At 41.7% G+C, this 22,061-nt stretch overlaps 1 protein-coding gene across 2 annotated transcripts in view; it reads left to right on the forward strand.

The window, feature by feature from the left end:
* Positions 1 to 22,061, forward strand: part of cdk14 (cyclin-dependent kinase 14) — a 241,305-nt gene that overhangs the window by 69,607 nt on the left and 149,637 nt on the right. Inside the window, exons 1-2 of one of the 2 annotated variants that reach the window (XM_034217207.1) lie at positions 1,686 to 1,838; positions 17,886 to 18,131. In XM_034217207.1, coding sequence (XP_034073098.1) covers positions 17,901 to 18,131 — 231 coding nt within the window. In that variant the 5' untranslated portion in view covers positions 1,686 to 1,838; positions 17,886 to 17,900. Of the gene's footprint in view, positions 1 to 1,685; positions 1,839 to 17,885; positions 18,132 to 22,061 lie in introns of those variants that run through there. The other variant, XM_034217206.1, reaches the window with a different exon arrangement.

The following is a 22,061-nucleotide window of genomic DNA, read 5'->3' on the forward strand; positions in this document are numbered from 1 at the left end:
AAAGTTGTAGGAACAGTCGTGATTGCAGATGCTCTGGTGAACACAGAGCTATACAAATGAAAAGGTATACATGTTGCTGTTTTACTATCAAACGTACTATGTAGAAAAGGAACCACCATACATTTAATTGGATTATTGAGCAAACTGTAATGATTTGCTACCACTAACATTAATGTTTTGTTAGCTAGCCAGCTAACCAACAGATGCAGTCGTCACTTTCACTGAGGGTGCAGCAGCTGTGTGCAATTCCAGAGAACGCTACCCGCTGGAAATAAAAAGACTGTGTTCACACAGGACAACTTGGCACTAAAGAAAGCAACCAACTAGAGACACACTACAGGTAGTTTATACAATCACTGATTATTACTTTTACTAAGATAACCCTGATAAAGAGTACGTACACACCATTCTCAAATACAGCTTTATAAAGATAGAATTTAAAAAAAAGTCCGAAGAAGCTGTGGTTGTGTGCCCTTTACGTTTCTTAAGCTGAAACATAATATAACCTTTGACACTGTTGGTTTCATGTGACAGAACATTTGGTGGATTATGTTTCTACTTTAGGATGGCAGGCAGGCGCAGTGAAATGTATGATCTGGTCTTACTTTTATCTTTTATGTCCCACATTTGATTTGCTATGAATCAGAGTTTACAGGTATAAGACATTTATTCTGGAGTTCAAAGGTCATGTTGTAAAGGGGGTGTTGCACAGTAATTCCTCCTCTCTCCTGCATATGTTTTGAAAAACTTTTGACTGATAAAATACAAGGCATTACTCCAGATACAGATGATGAGGAGACTGCTATTTGACAGTCTGCTCTGCAGGAACATGTCCAGGGACCTAGAACCCATTTGCGGGACCAGATCAAGAAGTTAATACTCTGAAGGTCATCGTTTCTGGTAAGCTGGTACAGTATTGAAGAGTTTTTATTGGTCCAACACAATGGATCCTGCAATGTATGTACAGTACTCGTCAAAGAGTATAAGAACTAATTGCCACAAGTAACCATTCAGAACATGAAACAGACATTACTTGTGCTGGTAAAGATTATAGTTCAAAGGACTTCTGCTATTGTCAGTTTGTCAAAGGTTGCATATGGCTGTGAGTAAAGTGGTTGGGTACAATTGATTTAGAAACTACTCGAACCAACGGTCCAAGTTCATATTATCAAGCAGTTAATAGGTCATGTTGTTAAGGGGGCGTTCCTCCTCTCTCTTGCATATTTTGGAAAAACACATTTTTACTAATAAAAAAAGGATAGAGGATACAGCAATGAGGATGTAATGAAAATGTCCATCTGTTCTCCTTTTTTAGTCGATCTTCTTGTTTTGGCATCCTACATGAATATGTAATGCTGAGGTGCTGCAGCCCAGTGAGGCAGACGTAAACAGTCCAGCTCCTCTTCCTCAGCGTAGCTCAGCTGCTAGCTGCTGCTCCTCTGGGCTGTACCATGTCCGCTGAACAGGGGTCCTCTAGGGTTTCAGAATGTCCTCACAGACACACGTTTTCCCCCATCTGCTGCATCGCATCCATTTCTTACTGTCCATCCCCCCATCCTCCCCCCTTAGTCCCATATGAGCTTCAGGCTCACCATCTCTCAGGGCTGTCAGCGAGAGACAACGCAGACTCCTAATACCCTGCACCGCTCAGATTTCACTCCCCCCTCTGCTTATAGTACAATCTGATCATTTCCAGCTTGCGAAGGGAGCGGAAGAGAGGGAAGGGAGAGAGAGTGAGGGAGGGAGATGTTTTGAGCTGGTTTGCAGGAAAGAGGTTGGCCTGAATGTTTTCTCTCTGCTCTTCAGAGGCATCCAGGTGAGCTGTTTCCTCCTGGAAGGTAAGAGGAAGGCTGAGATTGGTGCTTATTTTGTCCTGCATCCCTTGCCATTCCCACCCCACCTCCTTCTTCCTTTGCTTCGGGTACATGGCTTTTGTTAGCTAGTGGGTGTGTTTGAGCATGAGTAATATTCCCCAGATATATCTGACACACGTAATGTGGTAAAAGGCGATGTGCAGACAAGACGGCATTTGTGCATTTATAGAGCATGGATTGTAGATACCTGCATGCACGGTAGTGTACGAGTGTGTGTTGGGTTTTGGTTTGGGGGGGGGTTAGGGGGATGATGAGCTCTCATGCTAGCATGACAACTTGAAAGAGGATGGCCCAAGTGTCGTCTCAATGGTGAGGATGTGACGAGAGACTGGGGAAAGGGAGGAAGTAGCGGGAAAGGGGGGAGGCAGTGTGTGTGTGTGTGTGTGTGTGTGTGTGTGTGTGTGTGTGTGTGTGTGTGTGTGTGTGTGTGTGTGTGTGTGTGTGTGTGTGTGTGTGTGTGTGTGTGTGTGTGTGTTTAGATGTATCTGCAGCTTTTGGAACAAAGTCTCATTGCTTTTCCTGAAACAGCATCAGCACTGTCAGCCCCCCCCCCCCCACCAACATCATCACTACCACCCATCCCCACTGTGCTAATAGGTAGCATTTCCGTTGTGGTAGTGAAATGGATGCTGATGTTTGCTGGTCAAATGAATAAGAGGCTCTGCTTAGCATTTCCTGCTCACTCTACTTTCTACCGTCCTACTTCAGACACATCTTGGTGGGTTGGAATGTGGGCAGTGTGGGAGGAAGAGGAGGAGAGACAGGCTTTTTACCCTCAGGATCTCATGGACGCATAGTGAGGCTTTCTGCAGGGCCATAAGCAGCTCTGTAAGAAAGAGACACAGAGATGATAAGAAAGGTGGGCTGAAATAGGAGACGGACAGTTTTAGGGTGTCAGGATACAGGGTCAGATTTAGAGTAGTGTCCTTACTGACAAACAATAACGATTTTCTTGGTAGATCATCCAAACCAAAATGTTTGCCTCAGTAAATACATTAAAGCATGTCTTTAAGAATGCTTTATTATTTGATTTATTTTCAATCTTGCAAAACCTTCCTCAAATGATTGTTTCTTTCATTTTGTCCTGACATTGCTCTGTAAGCATTTGTGTGACAGCTCTTATTTCAAGTAGGCTGCAAGAAGAAGTGACAGTTCTTGGCCTAACAGTTTTCTCTACGCTACTTACATAGTCGTGTAAATTGTCATCTGATCACGTCTTAAAGTCAACTTGTTCCATTCTGAATGGAAACATTGGAGGTCCTCCACTTTGCTGCTTCCTGATTCCTCTTTTGGAGCATTGTGTCTTCGTAGTCTTGATGTGATGAATCGCACCAGTGGATAATGAAATGTATACAAATGTATGACTTGGAAAGAAGTCATGGTGTTGTTTTGTGGAAAGAATAGCTCAAAGATCATTATGGCCTATAGTCACAGCTCACACCAGGAACACAAACGCTGTTAAAAGTTGTCCTGATTGCTGGATTGTCTTGTCTTTGGATTGTATACAGTTACATTTTGACAAAGTGCTATTTGACAATCTGCACAGCAGGAACCATTTCCAAAACCAAATGTAGATGTTTAGCCAGAGTAATTCTACTGTATTAACTACAGGAGTAACCTGACAGACTTTGCAGTATTTTAGAGTTCTCATTGGTCCAACACAAACCTAGGCAGAACTATGTCAATCAATCAATCAATCAAGCAATGTTTATTTATATAGCCCAATATCACAAATGTTACATTTGTCTCAGTGGACTTCACAGTGTGTACAGAATATCAGTATGACAATACGACACCCTCTGTCCTTAGACCCTCACATCGTACAAGGAAAAACTTCCGAAGAAAACCCACAGTTTAAAGGGAAAAATGGGAGAAACCTCAGGGAGAGCAACAGAGGAGGGATCCCTCTCCCAGGACGGACAGACGTGCAATAGATGCCGTGTGTAAATTGAAAAGATAATACATTTGCAACATAGGTAGTCCAAATATTTGGAAATGCATGTGTGTATAATAGGAAGATGAATCCACGAGGATATCCATCCAGGACCTATGATCCAGGACCACAGCCACGACTCAAGATCCAGGGCTCGCGATCCAGGACACAGGACCGCAGGATCATCCATGACTCCGGATCCCGGCGTATATAGACACCAAAAAGAAAGACATTTGGGGAAGCTGGGTTAATCGGAACATGAGAGTACACAGGTATAGACAGAGAGAAGGAAGAAGTAAGATGTCCCCCGACAAACTAAGCCTAACCTAACAAACTAAAACTATGTGTCACTGTTACCTCATTCACACCAATGCAACTCCGGTTTAAGCTCCGTGCTTTTCAGGTTCAGAACCGGTTCTTCGGTTTAGCTCCGGCTCTTTTCACACCGCCCAGAGTCCGACTGATGCTGCGTCATCGTTTGCGTCATGACGTAACCGTTTGCGTGCCTGCTTCATAAAGCCAAACCGCGCGGAAACCCCTCACAGCTGACACCGACAACAACAACAATGGCCGATTGTGCTCCAGCTTCCTCTGTACCTCTTCGGAAGACCAGATTCCCAGTAGGTAGCTGGTCTCTTCAGTGGACCAATGCTGCTTGTTAAGTTTCTCCATCGTTGTGTACAAGCTGGATAAAACGCGGGCTTTTTGTTGTTGTTCAAGAGTTGATCCCGCCCCTGCCCTCGCCTCGACGTAAGCGTGACGTATGCAGTGCTTTTGCTCTGGCCGGACAATTGTTTGGTGCTTGAAACGAACCGGATTCCGGAGCTAAGAGGCTGCTCCGCTGCGGTGTGAACAGGAACACCTGGTGCTTTTCAACCTCCAGCTCCGAACCGGCCCTGAAACACCGTTGGTGTGAATGAGGTATCAGTGACAATTTTAGAACCTGGAACAGACATTACTTGGGCTGGTATGGACGTTAAAAACAAAGATTGGTAGTTTAACAGACATTTTGCCTGCTACTGAATGCTTGTCTAAGGTTAGGACTATGAGCTTTGATCAAAGAGGTTGGGTGCAACTGATCGAGACACTCCTCAATGTTGACTGATGGTCAAATTTCAAACTACCAGTCAAAAGCAGGATTCATAGATTTCCAGACTAAAATCCCATTGTGAAAGCTCAGCTCTGAATGCACAGCGTCTATGTGAGGCCTCCAATATGTTTTACATGTCTCTGTAGGGGTTACTACTAACTGGAACACTTCAGATAAGTGCTGACTGCTGGAGAGGTCAGGGTAGTGTAATAGCTGCATAAAGGTCTCTCTCAGCTTACATAATGCTTTTATTCAGATGCATTTCCCTAGAGATGGAGTCAATGACACACAGTGTAATTTATATCAAGTGGCTACACAATAAGGTGTTTGCATAAGAGGCACTCGTGCTAATGAGTCAGCAGTGAATGCCCAATTAGACCTGAAACTCAAATCCGGTTAATACCATTGTGTTGTGCTGATTTATTGTGGACTCTGTAATGTAGCATCTCTACATCAGACACCATAAGCACTGCATAATGATCAACCACACATGGCAGGTTTTTTTATGTTGAGGCTTTAAGCATGGCACTATTGGTTGGTCGACAGCTTTGATCTAAATATCTCAACATGATGGATTTACATGAACTGTTAGGATGTTCATTGTTCTAATGAACAACATGAATACGTTTCTGCCACAACAAGGTTCACAATTTAACAATATTATTGCCAAATACTACAACATTTACTGTTTTCCAAACGGCCTTAGCTGTTCTTTGTGTTATTGCTAATGTTAGCATGCTAGACACCTAAACTAAGATATAGCGAAACTGGTAAAGGTTATACCTACTCATGATTGTCGGTATGTTGATTTATTTGTGTGCCTTAGATCTGTATATTGGTTGAGTTTAGAGGGAAACTCCATCTTTTTTACAATTTAGGGTTTTATTAACAGGGAGTACCGGTACTATTTTTAGACCACCAGAAAAGTACATTGACCATTGGTACTGGAAATGTGCCTTATAAGTAAAAAATAAATACTTAAAGGGAGAGTGAGTACGATTTAGTGTCATATAGTATTTAGTTTTGAGATTCCAACCAACTAAATACCCCTATCCTTACATTTCTGTAAGGAAACAAAACTGTGGTAACGAGCCAGGTTAAACATGTAGGTATGAACATGGTATCTTTTCTTCACCTTGCTCAGAGGCCATCCAAACCGTTAAAGCCATTTTTAGCGTTTAGTTTCAGCCTTACATGAGTTTGAGGCTGGAGAGCAGGGGGGGGGCGGGGGGGTGTGGAGGCCCGTCACAGCCACTCTCCTGAGTGACTGTGCACTCATAAAGCCGGAAGTCCCGGAAAGCTAGCCAACTTTGTAATGTATACGTCAGTGCTTTTTATACTCCAGAATCCCAATCAACTGCAATGGCAGCTGTACTGATTAGGAGGTAGACGGCCTGGCTGAGTCCAATTGGCCGGAGCGTCTGCTGGGTCTCAGACACCTCTGTCACTGTGGGAGAAGAGGCCGGCTGGCACTGGTTTGAACTGTGAATCTTTTTTTACAGAGTTACAGATACTGACATACATGGGAAGAATAACAAGCAACTACACTGTAAAATATCGAATCGAAATGGTGAGTGAAAAGTATTTCAGGGTCACGGTCCAGTTTGTGATCATGACAAAGCAAAATAGATGCCTGTATGATACAGTTTAACAGAACATAAATTACCTCTGACATCCTTTAGCATCCTTATAAATAAATTCAATTTTAGTGTGCCTGTGGACAGAAATAGGAGAGAAAAAACTAGCTATATTTACCGAAAACCTAGCACAGAATGTAACCATAGTAAAAAAACGTAACTAGCTATTTTCACCGCAAGGCTCCGCGTCCAACCTCGCGATGAGTAAAGAGAAAAACGCATATCATGTCCAGTTCAACTGGAAACATTTGAATTCTCAGAACTGAGGGGCAAGATGTGGCTCAGGAGGTAGATTAACCCAACATCCAATCAGAATGCCGGTGGTTTGATACCCGGCCTAAGCGGTCACATGTTGAAGTGTCCTTGTGTGTGTGAGAGTGTGTTCTTCTTCTTGTGTATGGTAACCACTGTCTCTGATTGAATGTGGGTGTACATGGGTGAATCCTGACATTCATTTTGACTGTTCACTAACAGTTTACACAAACAAACTAGAGACCTGAAACTTTCTTCAAATAATTATTTTAAATAGTCCACTGGGTAGTTTGAACAGTTTGAATCTTCTAGCATTTTTAGACTGTAGATCTGCCGAACAAGACGATGGAGAAGAGTTGAGCTAAACCTTTAGCAACTCAAATACTAATTGGGTAATATTTTCTTTGTAAAGTCTTGATTGGACATACAATGTTAATACAACATCACCTGCTTTAATGTTTCTGTCTATAAGCCATTTTGGAAAGGATGAATTGTTATGTGTTACATTATATCCCAGTCAGATAGTGATGTTGTGCTGTGCATGGCTTAGCTCGTCTCTATTTAAGCTACCTTCCCTCTTTGATTTTCTGGGTAACTGACAATATAGCAGCATGCATCAGGGGCGTGGACTTGAGTCATACTGGAGTCGCACATTTGATGTCTTGTGATTTCTCTTAGACTCAAGCCTTTTTACCTAAAACGTATTACCTTTCCCCAATCTCAGCTCCCCAACCACCCAAAACGTAACTCGTCTATTCATTTCCCTTCTTTTCTTGATCAAATAACATCATTAATTCAACTTAATTAATAATTATTAATGAATTAATACACTTAAACCTCCTGTTGTCTTCGGGTCAAATCTGACTGATTTACTGTATACTTTCATCAATCATAACTTTTTTGTTTTACATTCGATTGCATTAAGGCTTCATGATATCCTTCACAGTAGACCTTTGAACATATAACATTGCTGATCACCACTTTCATTGGATTGTGGATGATTTAGTCAACTTTGTAACCCGCTCAAAAATGACCTCCATAAAGAAAAGGAATTAGTAACCATCCGGATCAGATAAAACACACACACACACACACACACACACACACACACACACACACACACACACACACACACACACACACACACACACACACAGAACAATTTGACACATTTCCCGCTCTTATGTGCCCATCCCCCCACATGGATCACACCTGGCACACGCAATACATGTTCAGTGTCTATTCTTTGTATATTTACTGCAGTTTTCCATGTATACCAGTATCTGATCCAATATGTACAGTTTGAAAGGGTGTTACATGAAATGTGATGATTAATGTTTTTTGTGTCAATGTAATAGCAGTTAAAACAGGACCAGTCAAATTTGACCGCGAACACCAAAGTAAGGGGGGGGGGACAAAGACAATAGGAGGGTTAATATCCTTGATCCCCTTTGTTTCAATCAATCTGAAAGCATTCAATGAAGTTGCAGAAGAGAAACATGAATACTGTTACATTACTGAGTGCCAAAATAATGCTGAGGTCAAGAAAAAACAATTTGACTTCATTAAGAAACAGGCCAATCCACACGTAAGACTTACTTAAGACTTGCAGAACACTGACCTCAAACTCAAATGGTGTTGTTATTCTATAGTAGATCCTGTTGAAGACTCTCTAACATATCAATGATGCAACATGCTTCAGAAACACACTGTATTGTTTTCAACCATCAACGATTACCTGTAGAATGTAGTTCATCCTCCAGCTCCAGGTGCTGTCCATAGCAGGGGTTCCCAACCTTTTTTCCCAAGAGCCCCCCCAAATGACTCCTGTTGGAAGTTGCGTCCCCCCCCCCCCCACACACACAGACACACACACAAGGGGGGGGAGGGGGGGCGCAACAGCGGTAATTAAAGTTTAAAAGTCTCAAAATGCTACAACTACTGTCACAAACTGGATGAATGTGAAGTATTTTGTTAAAGGAGGATGAAAGCGTAATTCAGGAGCACTATTGGAGTGACTTTGATGGTTATTGGACTCAGGATTCATTAATTTGGATTCCCGCTGTATGAAGAAAGGAAAGGACGGCACAAGTGGAAACAATTCACAGAGGGATTAAACTGTTTAAAACACATGCTCAAAGTAAGCCGGATTTTGCCGATGTGTTTATGTGGATTCAAAAATCGTAAATAATCTACAAAATGGAGGAGACCGATCTGATCGGAGCAACTGTGACAAATAATCCAACTGAAACCGGCATGGACAATGACTATGTTTTTTAAAATGCGCTTATCCAGAAAAGCCTAGTTTGGACACTTTACGGGCAGAAGAAACATTTCTATTAAAGAAAGAATTATACATTTCTGTCTTTTTATGCCTTTAATACTAACTTGAATTGTTATTACAATTAATTAGTCAATTATTTTTTATATTTGATTGGAATGTAGAGACAAGGCTTTTAGTGAAAATCATGTATTGCCTTACAATTATATGTAAAAAAAAAAAAAAAAAAAAAATGATATTTGGCCTCAAATCATCTGAGGCCTGGCGCCCCCCCTGCGATATTTGGCGGCCCCCCAAGGGGGGCACGCCCCCCAGGTTGGGAACCACTGGTCCATAGGATTTCTGGGGATAGAACCCTGTCAAATGGTTTCTATATTTCACTAAATATTGTATACACCTATCATGTGAGGGATTCCATTGTGTGCAGTGGTGATGATGAACGTGCAGCAACAAAGAGACAGTATCTGGGGCATCAGTTAGCTGAGGGGATATTTATTCCACCACATCTGTTCATTAAGGCTAGTGTGCAAAAGGATAAAGAGCCACAGCAGCAAAGTGACTTTGTCAAGAAGCCAATCCAACTCAAGGATATTTGATACTAGGTGGTTCAGTGCCAACATGGAAATGACTTTGATCCATTACCAAATAACCCCTGAAATATATTAAAACTCACTGATTTATAAATCACATTTATGCGTATCTGTGTTAAGACACTTCTCACTCAGAGACTGCCACGGTACAGTTTGTGAATGTGAACATATACCTTAGCCCAACGATGAGATATTGAACAGTGACAAGAGTAAAGAATCAATAGATAGAAAGGTAGCTCAAGAGAAATGTTCCAACCCTGCAATCAGCTCAATTATGTGAGAGTAGAATTATGATAAAAACATTCAAACCTTTGGTATTCTGATTACAAAGGGAAATATTTGTATGTAAAACGTTTAATGTCTCATATTTAGTCCAGTCAAGTTTGAGCACCCTTTTCTTCCCCATGTTTACAGCTATTATTGTTGGCATTGGGGATTATATTTGATTCTAAGAAATATGGTATTAAACCTAAATAATATATATTAAATATTAAACTCATTGTTTTGATTTACAGCCCACAACCTTCCTGTTTGGGTTCAGTCCCACAGCTCTCATCATACATCAACTGCAGCACCAGACACAGACACATCATATTATCAGTCAACAAGTAACCTCGTAACAGGATGACACAATATATTTTATATTTATTACGCCCAACCCTTAGTTTGCCCTATGGGGCTAAAGAGATTCCACCACTGACCCAAATACACCACAGACAGACACATTCAAAGTTATCAAATCTATAGGATTTATTCCAATCAAAAATGCAATCAAAATCAGTACAGGCCTATCGGGATTCGTCCCGAACGTCCCAATGGCTTCTTGGGCTTGAGTAGCAGGCGCTGTAACCAATCAGCTACAAGTCTAGAGCAGGTGGGGTAGGTAAGTTTGAGAAACCGGCTCGAGATACACTTGTTGTTATATTCCATGGAATGCTCTTAACATCCCGATAGCAATGAATATCTGAAGTGCTTTGACAAAAAATCCATAAAAAAATATCATCTGTTGAAGCTGTAGTTCTGTAAAAAGCACGACCAATCATCTGAGCCGGCCCGGCTAAAGTAACTGGATGGCCTACCTGCCTGTCAGCCTTCCATCTGTGCACAAACTTATCTCGTGCCCTCATTGGTCATGTGCGCGTTCGTGTGTGTTGGAGGAGGGGCTCTGTGAGGAAGGGGCAGATTATTTCCGGTTGTGTATTTTCAAATTCTAGCGCACTCGAGATGGTTTCTCCAAAATGACCTACCCCACCTTTAAGATCCGATAACATCTAACTAGCTAGCATTAAAAAGGTTAGTTAGGATCAAAAACAAATACACAATTGGTTGAACATAATAAATGAGTCTGTAATATTGTTATAAACAGTTAATAACAAACTCATAAGTAATGAGCAGTCTTAGTTTAAAGCGTTACGTTTCTTATAAATAAGTGTAATCTACAAATGTACAGTAGGTGTTGATAAACGTTTATTTACATTGTTATAGTCTTGTCAACACATACAACACAACAATAGGACAAACAACTTAACTAATGCTTATCACAAGGACACTAACAAAAGCCTTTTTGGTGATGGACAAGATGGACTCTCACTGTGTTTCAGGACACACCAGCACACGCACACACACACACACACACACACACACACACACACACACACACACACACACACCCACACACACACACACACACACACACACACACACCACACACACACACACACACACACACACACACACACAAAGAGGAGGATGAGGTGTTTTTTCCGTTCTTGGCTCTGATGTGTCGTCTCTCTGTCGTCCTGAGCCCAGGATGATGAGCAGCGAGCCGATAGCCCTGCTTTGTCTCAGTGAAATGGAAAAGCGTCGGCACAGTTAATATGAGTTTGCAGAGCACATCAGTAGACTTCATGGCGGATTGCCTCTTGTCATCCGTCAAGCTAATGTCATCACTAACGACTTCTCTGGAGATGCTGCATTAGCCTGCCGCTGTGCCTACCTTTCCCATTACTGTACGGATACTCTAGATAAGATTCATCTTCAATGATCCCTGGGGGGCTGGGGGGTCACTACAGAAGTACAGAATTAATTATAGATAGGAAAACAATACAGTCTATCATCCTCTGTTTACCTGTGTGTATGAGTGTGTGTTGGTATTACAGGGGGGGGGTGGTTGTAGTGATTAAATAGGTAGTCCTTGAACCACAATCGATACGGTGTAATTGCATCTGAGGAGGGGTTTTCCTGTCATGGTAACCCTCATCCAGAGGAAAGCCAGGGACCCACAGGTTGCCTTAACCAATGAACAAAGTCTTCCTATCACACTGAAGAAACTGAAACGCTGACTATAATTAAATGTATTATGTCAACACATGTCACATAACTGTATTAGGTTACTTGAAAGCAATAATATTTAGTTTAAATAAAAAGTAAATTAGATTCAACTTAATATTATTGATTTAAAAACCTAAGACAGTTATGTCACATGTGCTGACATAATACATTTATTTAAAGTCAGCGTGTCCGTATGCTTACGCTCTTAATTGGTATAATTACATAATCATTTTCCACTTTAACATACAAATAGTTACCTTACCCATGTAACCCTAACCCTAAATGTTCTTTGGCACAACCGTATGACATTTTTTACCAGCATTGCTTTAAATGTATTTGTGTTCGCTCTCACATTGTTGGAGTTTATATGTTAACAGACATTTAACTGTAGTATATATTTGTATCCTACTTCCTTGACTTGTTGAACAAATGCATGGAAGAACAGCATCCAAAGTGACTTCGAATGGCTATAGGCGCTTTCACACCTTAGTACTTTTCCCGTTTAGTTCCGATAGTTCCTGGGATTTTGCGTTCACACCAAAAAGAGAACTTAGTTCATGAGAACTTTTACCCCATTTGTAGTCCCTGCTAGAGAGCAGGTACTTTCCTGGGGAGAAAAAAGTTCCAATTTCTATTGGCTGGGCGAATTGCAAACCACGCCCTGTAAAACTCGGAAACGTTTTTTTAAGCCGCCATTGTATTTGCTGACATTAGCATTATTAGCATTAGCATTAGTCAGTGGCGGCTGGTGGAAAATATTTTTGGTGGGGCTATGGAAATGAGGTGCAAACCATACAAGGGGGCTCCGGGGGGATGCTCCGGAAGACAAATTGAGGCTTAAAAATATGAGATAATCCATAATCTTCAGTGTGGTTAGCTATGAATCTTCAGAAACTTCCAAACACCTTGTCCTGGACATAGTTTCTACAGTATAAACTGTACAACAGTACAGTAGGCCCACACAAACTGCAGAACACTGGTGCTTTGGGAACACTCAAATGATTTAATTCCCATTTAAAATCAGGAGACTAAATACGAACATTATGTGTGTGTGTGTGTGTGTGTGTGTGTGTGTGTGTGTGTGTGTGTGTGTGTGTGTGTGTGTGTGTGTGTGTGTGTGTGTGTGTGTGTGTGTGTGTGTGTGTGTGTGTGTGTGTGTGTGTGTGTGTGTGTGTGTGTGTGTGTGTGTGTGTGTGTGTGTGTGTGTGTGTGTGTGTGTGTCATACTTGCCAACCCTCCCGATTTTCGCGGGAGACTCCCGATTTCATTGCTCTCTCCCGGTTTCCTCCCGGGGTTATATTTCTCCCGCATTTCTGACAAAATCAGATTTACTCACGACTGTTTTCACTCGGACTTTAATACACCATTGTTTGGATTCCATGGTAACGCGTCTCTTTAATAGCGCGCGCAACTCAAAGGGTGAGGAAAATAGTCATAGAAAACTGAACAAGAATCGACAACTCCACCCTCTGCTCACTCCTTTCCTGTAAAATACAGGTCCAGCCCACACATACTGTATGCTCCATGGTGCTACAGGCATTGCCCTTACAACTACAATAAGCATGTAAATGTTAATCTACAGCTCCGGCGATCCACTAGCACCGGAGTCTCCACCTGCAGACGCAGCCATCCTCATCAACTACAGTATACTGTTAGCGTCACCTTGGATACGAGTCTAAACAACTCACAGACTGCACCGGGCGCTGAAATTGCCGCCCTTTGAGCATCAGATCTGACGACGCTGATTGGCTGAAATTATGTTTCGGTGGCATAGTTTACAGATAGCAACAGTCAGCTTGTTGGCTGCTGCTGCTCTGGCTGAGGGCTCCTTTCTACCGCCCGGACGAGAGAGGGTAATGATACACGCTGCGGCCAGGCAGGAAACATGTGACTTATCAGTAACTTTAGACATCGTACACAATTTTAAACGAGATTTTATTGTAGATAATACATTTTACTGATACCAACTATATCATATTTACCTTGTTCATTAAAAATAAAAATAAAATAAAAATATATTTTTTTAATATATTTTTTTATTTATTTTTAATGACAATCAAACATGTGGGAAGAGGGGGGGCGGCCACTGGCATTAGCCCAGCGCACCAACGGAGAGAGACTAACTTATGGCAACACAAAAGAAAACATGGGAGCGGTGGAGATGAGGAGGTGTCGGCGTTCTGGCGATTTACTCAGAAGGCTTCAGTAGAAGCTGCTGGGAGTCCCAGCAGCTTCTACTGAAGCCAGTCCCCAACTCCGGGGACTTCCGGCCGGGGACTTTGGGTGGCAGTATACGCCGTGAAGTGGTTTACGGCCTGCCAGTAAACCCAAAGCAGAAGAAGAAGAAGTGACGTCAGCGGCTTCATTTGCGTAATCTTCCCTAAGGGAACTTATTCCGGTGTGAACGCGATCGGCTCTTACGGCAAAGTACTTGGTGTGAAAGTGGCTTATGTACAAAATTGAGGGGTTTTTTTTTGTTAGTTTTTGTATATGGCCAGTGTGGAGTTGAAACAGGTGGGTCTTGACTCTATCCAACAGAAGATGTGTACATCGTTAGCGGTCCTGATAATAACAGGAGCTGGTTCCAACATTTTGGAGCCATTACATCCAACAGCCATGTTTTAGTTAAGAGGTACCTGGGTCAAACTAGCAGTGGTGAGTCGATGGGCCGATGCGAAGCAAAGTGCGCATAATGTAGTGTATGGTTTAAACAGGGGTGTCAAACTCAAGGAATTCATTTGATGTGGCCCGCAAGAGCTTGCAAATAATAAAATAAGTTTATTATATGGTTACATGCCGCTTTACAGAAGCACACTGCCATTTAAACTACATGTCCCACAATGCATCTCATTTTGTGACATGCGCACTGAAAATACTTATTTGCCCTAGACTTCTGCTTTCAGACGTAGTTAATTATGAAGTTATTACCCTATCTGATAATAATCCAATGCAGAGGCAGTAATGTAGTATAATACATTATTTTATATATATATTATATATATATTTTTTTTTATATGTATATTTGTATAGTCTTAAAGTTACAACCGGCCCTTTGAGTGCAACCATAATGCTGATGTGGCCCGCGATGAAATTGAGTCTGACACCCCTGATTGAAACACTTCCTGGAATTAAGAAGGACCCGATCCATTCACAGCACCATAGGCCAGTAGCAGTGCCCTGAAGCAGATGTGTTTGTTTGCAGTAGTTTAGGACAGTTGGTTGTTCGGCAGAAAGACAGAGGTGCTGTTAACAGTCAGGTCGTGGATGAGAGAGTCCTTACCTGAAAGAGAAAGCTTTATGTTCAGGTTGAGCTTTAAGTGGTTTGCAGACATCCACTAAGAGATGTCAGGCAGACATTCAGCAGATTCATAATTCATAATAAATCATTTTACCTGAAGGCAAAAAGGTTGTTGAACTGCTTCAGGCCCTAACATCTGACGGCTCACAGAAGGCAGAGTTACAGCGGCAGCAGGCAGAGGCCGAGCACTCCTTCCTCTCAAATATAAAATCAAAAATAACACACGTTCTGAGTTCTATATGAAGGATGGTGGATACATATTCAAGCAGGGGCTTGTTCTCTTTGGTTAACAGTAGCCTCCCACAGATGTTGCATTTGGAAGTTGTTTTGTTCACTTTGGTAGATCCACACTTTGTAAAACGTTGAAGTTACCCCCGTGTTCAGTCAGTGCTTTTAACCGCTGTGGCGCTGAGTAAGCTTTCTCTACGTCATTATCTGTCTTTGCAGAGGGCTGTAGGTTTAGAAATCAGAGGTTATATAAATAAAGATAAGGAATTTAAGGTTGAATAATGGATTTATTGACCATTGAGCTCGAGTCTGGCTATTTTACCAATTTAGAACCCGATCATAAATGGTACTGGCTACCAAATCTGTTCCTAAAGCCAATACAACCTTTGCATTTTTCCAATTTCTAAGCTACTTTTTAAAAGATCTCCAAATGCTATCTTAGTTATCTATCACCCATAAAGAGCAAATGATTGGCGCTCTTACATAAAAGATTAGGATTAGGAATTTGTGCGTTTTGTAGAAAAGTATTTGCCAATCTGTGTATATATCTACCTTTGCAATAATCTTCATGTTCATAGAATGATTCATGAAGACTGGGCTGGCAACACAACACCAACACCAGATGTTACAGTCACACACCTTCAAGAGAATCAGTATTTCTTTCTGCCTTGCTGAGGTAGAGCTGTACTTTCTAGGAATATACAGTTTTATAAACTGATGTTTTTATGCTAACCCTAACCCTTATGCTAACCCTACAACTCAAATCAATATACTTTGAAATGAATTGAATTACACCTACAGTATCTGGTTCACACAATGCAGTTGGTTCAAGTTTCAGAGAGTGGTAGGACTTTCAGAAACTCTTCATAGAGTTGTGTTAAACTTGCTGCCTCTGCTCAGCCCCTCTGATGGCAGAGCCTCTGAGAGAGAACACAGCCGTGATGAACACCCCCTCCCCTAGACTCTCATGCAGTATTGATGCAGTGCAGTGTGATCGCTCCTAAATGACGCTGTTTGTTTTGTGTGTATGTTCTGTTTCAGATGCTGTCACTGAGGACTGTCTGATATGGGCTCATGTTTAGGACAACTCTTTTTTCCCTCCTACATCTTGTGTATTTTCTGGCCCACTTCACATGCATTTGGTCAGACATATTATTCAGTTGTTCTTTCTGGATCACCTTCACTTTATTTTGGTGGGAGACAAAAAAGGGATGTGGTGCATTAATACAGAAAAGTGCACATTTTAAATTCCAAATCATAAAATAACCTATTGTAATAATGAATATATCAAATCCTAATAACCCGTATAGTTAAAACTGGTGACTTGATTCCTCCACCAACTATCCCTATTTCAGCTGAGGGTTTTACGACGCTGTTGTTGACTAATGTTCAATCTGTGAAAGTTAATCAACAAACTGTGTCATTTCATACAACTAACAGATTGATAGATGTTGACAGTTTTAGATAAACCTATTATAGGTAACTGATAAATAGTTTGAATGTCATTTTCTGAATATATTTAAACAATGTAACCATTAGTGTGTGCTTAATACATAGAATGAAGTTCAGCTAGAAGATGACTGTCTGGAACACTGTTAGAGCAGAACAATTATACAAAACAATCATGGGGGCAACTGCATTATTTTATCTGATATTGTTCATGTAACATATCAGCTCATGTGGGAAGTGTGTTTTCATATGCATTTAAAAATAAGAATAATGTAAAGTAATACTGTAGTAAACCACAGCACCAATAATATTTGCTATCAGAGTTTTCCATGTTAGCATGACAGAGGAGGGCAGTGGGAATAACTCTTGTTGGTCCAATGAAACCCGGCCCTGTTAAAAAGTCAGAGACTGCAAGACGACTCCTCCCTGTGTATTCAAGTAATTAGAAGTTCTTCCTGCAGGGGAGCCCAGGCCTAAATATTTCATCTGGAGGGAGCCGTGGCAAAACATGTCATGCCGCCTGCGTCTTTTGTGTCCGTTACACACGGTCCGTGGAGCGGGAGCAGCTGGTGGGGGCTTTGTTTCTGGAGATGGACGGGGAGTGTGCACGGCTGTGCGTGGGACCTGCAGGAGACATTCTGTAGCATGGCTGCTCAATTGAATGGGTGTGTGTCGGAGATGTGTGTGTGCAGTGAAGCCGACAGAAGCTGTATCTGTTTTGATCAGAGAAGAGAGAGGCAGATGAAAGGCTCTCTTACAGCAGAGAGGTAGAAGCAGGGCTCCACAGGGACAAAGAGACCATGACTGACTGAGATTAAAAACAGGATCTATAGCAGGGGCACTCACTGACGGTCGCAGATGGATCTTCCTCTTTAATGCTCTCTAATGCTTTTATCTTCTCTCTGCTCTTCCGTCTTGACAGATATGTGTCACAAAGATGTCCACACGCAGCTGCCAGGGAACAGACTCTGTCATCAAGCCCCTGGACACCATACCTGAGGACAGGAAGGTGAGAGTGCAGCGCACGCAGAGCGGCTTCGACCCCTTCGAGAAGCCCGTCAGCCAGGTGAAGAGGGTCCACTCGGAGAACAATGCCTGCCTCGCCGCCAAGACCACGTCCGCCAGCAAGGAGTCACCCAAACTGCGCCGGCACTCCAGCCCCAGCTCTGTGAGTGCTGCACACCGTACACACACCGTGAACACACAGGAAGACTGCTTTATGATGTCTAAAGCTATAGGAGAACAGAGTGCTGCACACCGTGTACACACTGATGCAGTTTGGAGCTGAAGTAGAACAGAGTGCTGCAGTGATGACGTATCCTGTAGGCCGACCCTGAAGTTAGCAGAAGCTGTGGTATTGGAATATTGGAATATTGCAGAAAATAAGACCGTTGGCAATTTCTCACTTGATGCTGATACTTATCCACATATTAAGAAGTAAAGTAAATATACTTTCTGAACCCCCTCTGGGACATTTCACACACAGGTTGATGTACTGTACATGAACAGAACACATTGAAGCTTTGGACATATTCGGATGTATTTTGTGTCGTAGAACCAAATCTAGAAATCTTTTCAGTTTGTGTTAACCACAGACTTTATTTCAGACATTTAAACAAAAACACATTCAAAAAAACGCTGACTATGGGATACGGGAAATGGAATTGGTAAAATGCTAATTCATCATAGATTGAAGAAACAATTTCTGCAACACTCGATTGATCAATACTCCAGCTAGCCTTTAAAGATCGATCCTCTTTATCCTTATGTGAGCATTTTTGTGTAAGTACACCATCGGAAATCGGACACCTGATGATAAAGTCATGTGTAACATTAGCAGAACTAATATTCTGGTTACAAAATGATAAAAATGTATTGAAGTTAAGCGAGCAAAAGCCCTCCCAAAAAACGTCTAAAGGAGATCAAATGTTAAAAAGCACAGGGAAAGTAACATCCCTCCTGTGCAAGGCACGCTCATGTATACAGCACCTTTCAACACAAGGCATTTCAAAGTGCTTCCAAAGTTGAAAACATTAATAGCATTAAGACATATTTCAATAATCCAGTCAAAGAGTTGTCCTTCTGAGTCTTAAATGAATCTATTTCTGAAAAGGCTCACGGCATACAGATCTCTACAGTAACACAGATCTCCTCACACTCATCTGTTTGCTTAGACATGCTGAGTCATGAGATAATTGACCCATGACTCTGTCAAGGGTCACTCACTGAGTGGTCACATGGCCGCTTGTGACTGGACATATCCCAAAGAGATGACATCATCTCAGCTGCATGCATCTACTCACCCCGGCACATAAGGCATGTTATTATCTATGGAGAAAATTCAAACGTTCTGTTCTCTTAATCATCATTTTCAATTACAAAACCTTCTTCCAGGAAGACAGACACAAACTTGATATCATACAATTACAGAATGTACAATCAGCATCACCAAATTATAGATTGTTACATACCTAAGTATCTTGACCCGCCCCCCCCCCCACCCCGCAAAAACGTCTCAGTATGTAATGTTTCCCAAAGGAAAGACAAATGACAGAGCAGGAGAAATATGAACCGTACTGATTATGGAGTATCAGTCACATCAGGGTGTGAAACACATTAAACAGCTGTGCCAGGGTTACCATGGAAACTCAGCTTGTAGTGCTGAGCGAGTGTGTTGGTAGAGATGGTGACTTTTTCTAGTAATTAGTTTATTTGTTGGGGAACTTTCAAAATGTGTTTAAAGTATTAAAATGGCAAATAAGCAGAGATACCATATGACCAGTAAAGCAGGATTTCAATGATTTCTAATGTTGCATTGTCCTCAATATTTCATGATCGCTTTTGTGTTTTTGGCAGCATCATGTCATACAATGGAAGTAAAAGGAAGTAAAAGGGTTAGAACTGATTGAATATTATGTGTTGGAAATGCATTTCAAAATGCATAATAAAACATTCTTATTGCTTGAAATAAGAGCAGCCTTACTTTCCGTGTCCAAGTAAAAGCAGGCTGGATGTACACAGATCACATTAAATATCAAATATAATGTATCAATTATTAATGGAATACAATTCTGCTGGAAACAATGGAGGCGGGGTTAATCTGTATTTAGATGTGAATATAAGTGCATTTTCATCTACCTATTAACATGCTCCTTAGTCATTTAGAGTAGAAACAGAAGTACAAGTCAAAATACTGCAAACTGGTTTTTACACTTTGCTGGGTCAGAAAAGTGTGATTAAAAGTATGCACTGAAAGCTCTGCACTTTAAAGACAGCAAACATAATATTCACACAACAATACGCTTTGTAAGAACAATGAGGAGACCCTTCCGTACATTCATTTGTCACGTTCTTTTTGTGTTTTGTGAGATGTTGTTATGCCTTGACCTTCAGGCCCTGTAGGTCTGACTGGAGCTCTTTTAATTATGACATGACTTGTTGAGCCTTCTGTTTCTATAGTGGTTTGATGGTAAAGGTGCTGATTTTTTGGAGATTAGCATAACGTGACTGAAATGCAGAATGATTCCAATGCATAATTCAACTTCCAACCCCCAAAGTCGAAGGTAGCATGCCCATACGAGGCTTCAAAGGTGTATTTCCTGGCAGTCAGGCTCTTTTTCCATCCAAAACTAAAGATCCCCCTGTATTCCTTCATACGGTTAATTGAAGACTGAGTACAAACAGTGGTGGCAAAGTCCATAGGGACTTGGCTTGGGAACCAGAAGGTCACCGGTTCAAGTCCCCGAAAGACCAAGGGTGTTTCTCAATGTAGAGTACGCTTGCTTGGTAGCACATGTCTTCCGAGCGTCTTGCTTCAGAAGCGAGGCAAGAATACTTCCTGGCATTCAGAAAAAGAAGAGTGGAACAGGCGAGCAAGTGTGCAGGTGTGCGTCATATGAGAGGCCCCGCCTTACATTTTCCGCCACAGATTTGGGGAAATTGGTCCGTGCGCAAAGCATTGTGGGGATTTTAAGGCCGCGGAGTCTACACATGTGCAGCCTCGACATTTCTCGCTACGAAGTACGCCGGGCTCGGTAGAATTCCAAGTATGCTGGACATTGGAACAGTCCTTCGGCGGCACTCGATGACGTAGTATGCTTGAAATAGTGGCTCTGGAGCAGCTTTACTCGACATTGAGAAACATCCCAAGTGTTACGAGGTATCCCTGAGCAAGGCACCGTTCCCTACACTGCTCCCCGGGCACCGTACATAATAATGGCAGCCCACTGCTCCTAACACTAGAATGGGTCAAGTGCAGAGGAACCGTTTCGTTACATAGTACCTGTACTATGTAATGACAATAAAAGTATAAAAAAAATCATTTTCTTAATCATGCAAAGTAGATTTTCAGGTTTCATACATATGTGGTTCCTTTTTTAATTTAGCTGCAAGTATGAAATGCCTAATGAATGTGCACACAAATAAGATGTAACAAGTGTGATATGAGGCCTGACTGATTGCCTGCCAGCATCACGGCGAGACACTAATTAATTGTTTCAGCTGGGTTTATGAAAATGTGTAAATCCTCCCTTTCATGGTCTTTTTGTTTGGTAGCCCCTCTCACCCAATCCTCATATGTCACAAACAACCTGTTGTATAATGGGAGAGGATCAGACATGGCTCTACTCGTTGGAACTTGGTTTTAATAGGCCATTAGTGTGTCACATGTCAGTTAGCTTACAAGCTACACATTCTGATGTACATCTACTATATGAAGCCCAATTTGATGCCTAGCCCTTGCATTAAAGGAGAAGTGAGCCATCTGTGTGACTTGGAAACATGGCCGACCAAGGAATCAAACTGTTCGCCTCGACAAAAAGAAGTGGGCTTTCCTAGATTCTGCCCAAAGACAATTATTGAGGCGTAAATGCAACCTCCAGAAGTTAAAGGCTAAAAACAAACTGCACCATGGTCACATGACGCTAAACTGAAGGCTAATGATCGGGGGGGGGGGGGGAAGTGTGTGCGGCTGACAAGTGTTCTACATGATAGCTTGTCTTTTGTATCTTGTCGCTGATTGATTTTAAGCATTACTTGTGAAATTAGACTTTAAATCAACATCTTGTTATGAATAGTGGCAGACAAGAGACAGATAAAA

Source organism: Gymnodraco acuticeps, unplaced genomic scaffold, assembly GCF_902827175.1.
Source record: "Gymnodraco acuticeps unplaced genomic scaffold, fGymAcu1.1, whole genome shotgun sequence".
Classification (NCBI taxonomy): Eukaryota; Metazoa; Chordata; class Actinopteri; order Perciformes; family Bathydraconidae; genus Gymnodraco; species Gymnodraco acuticeps.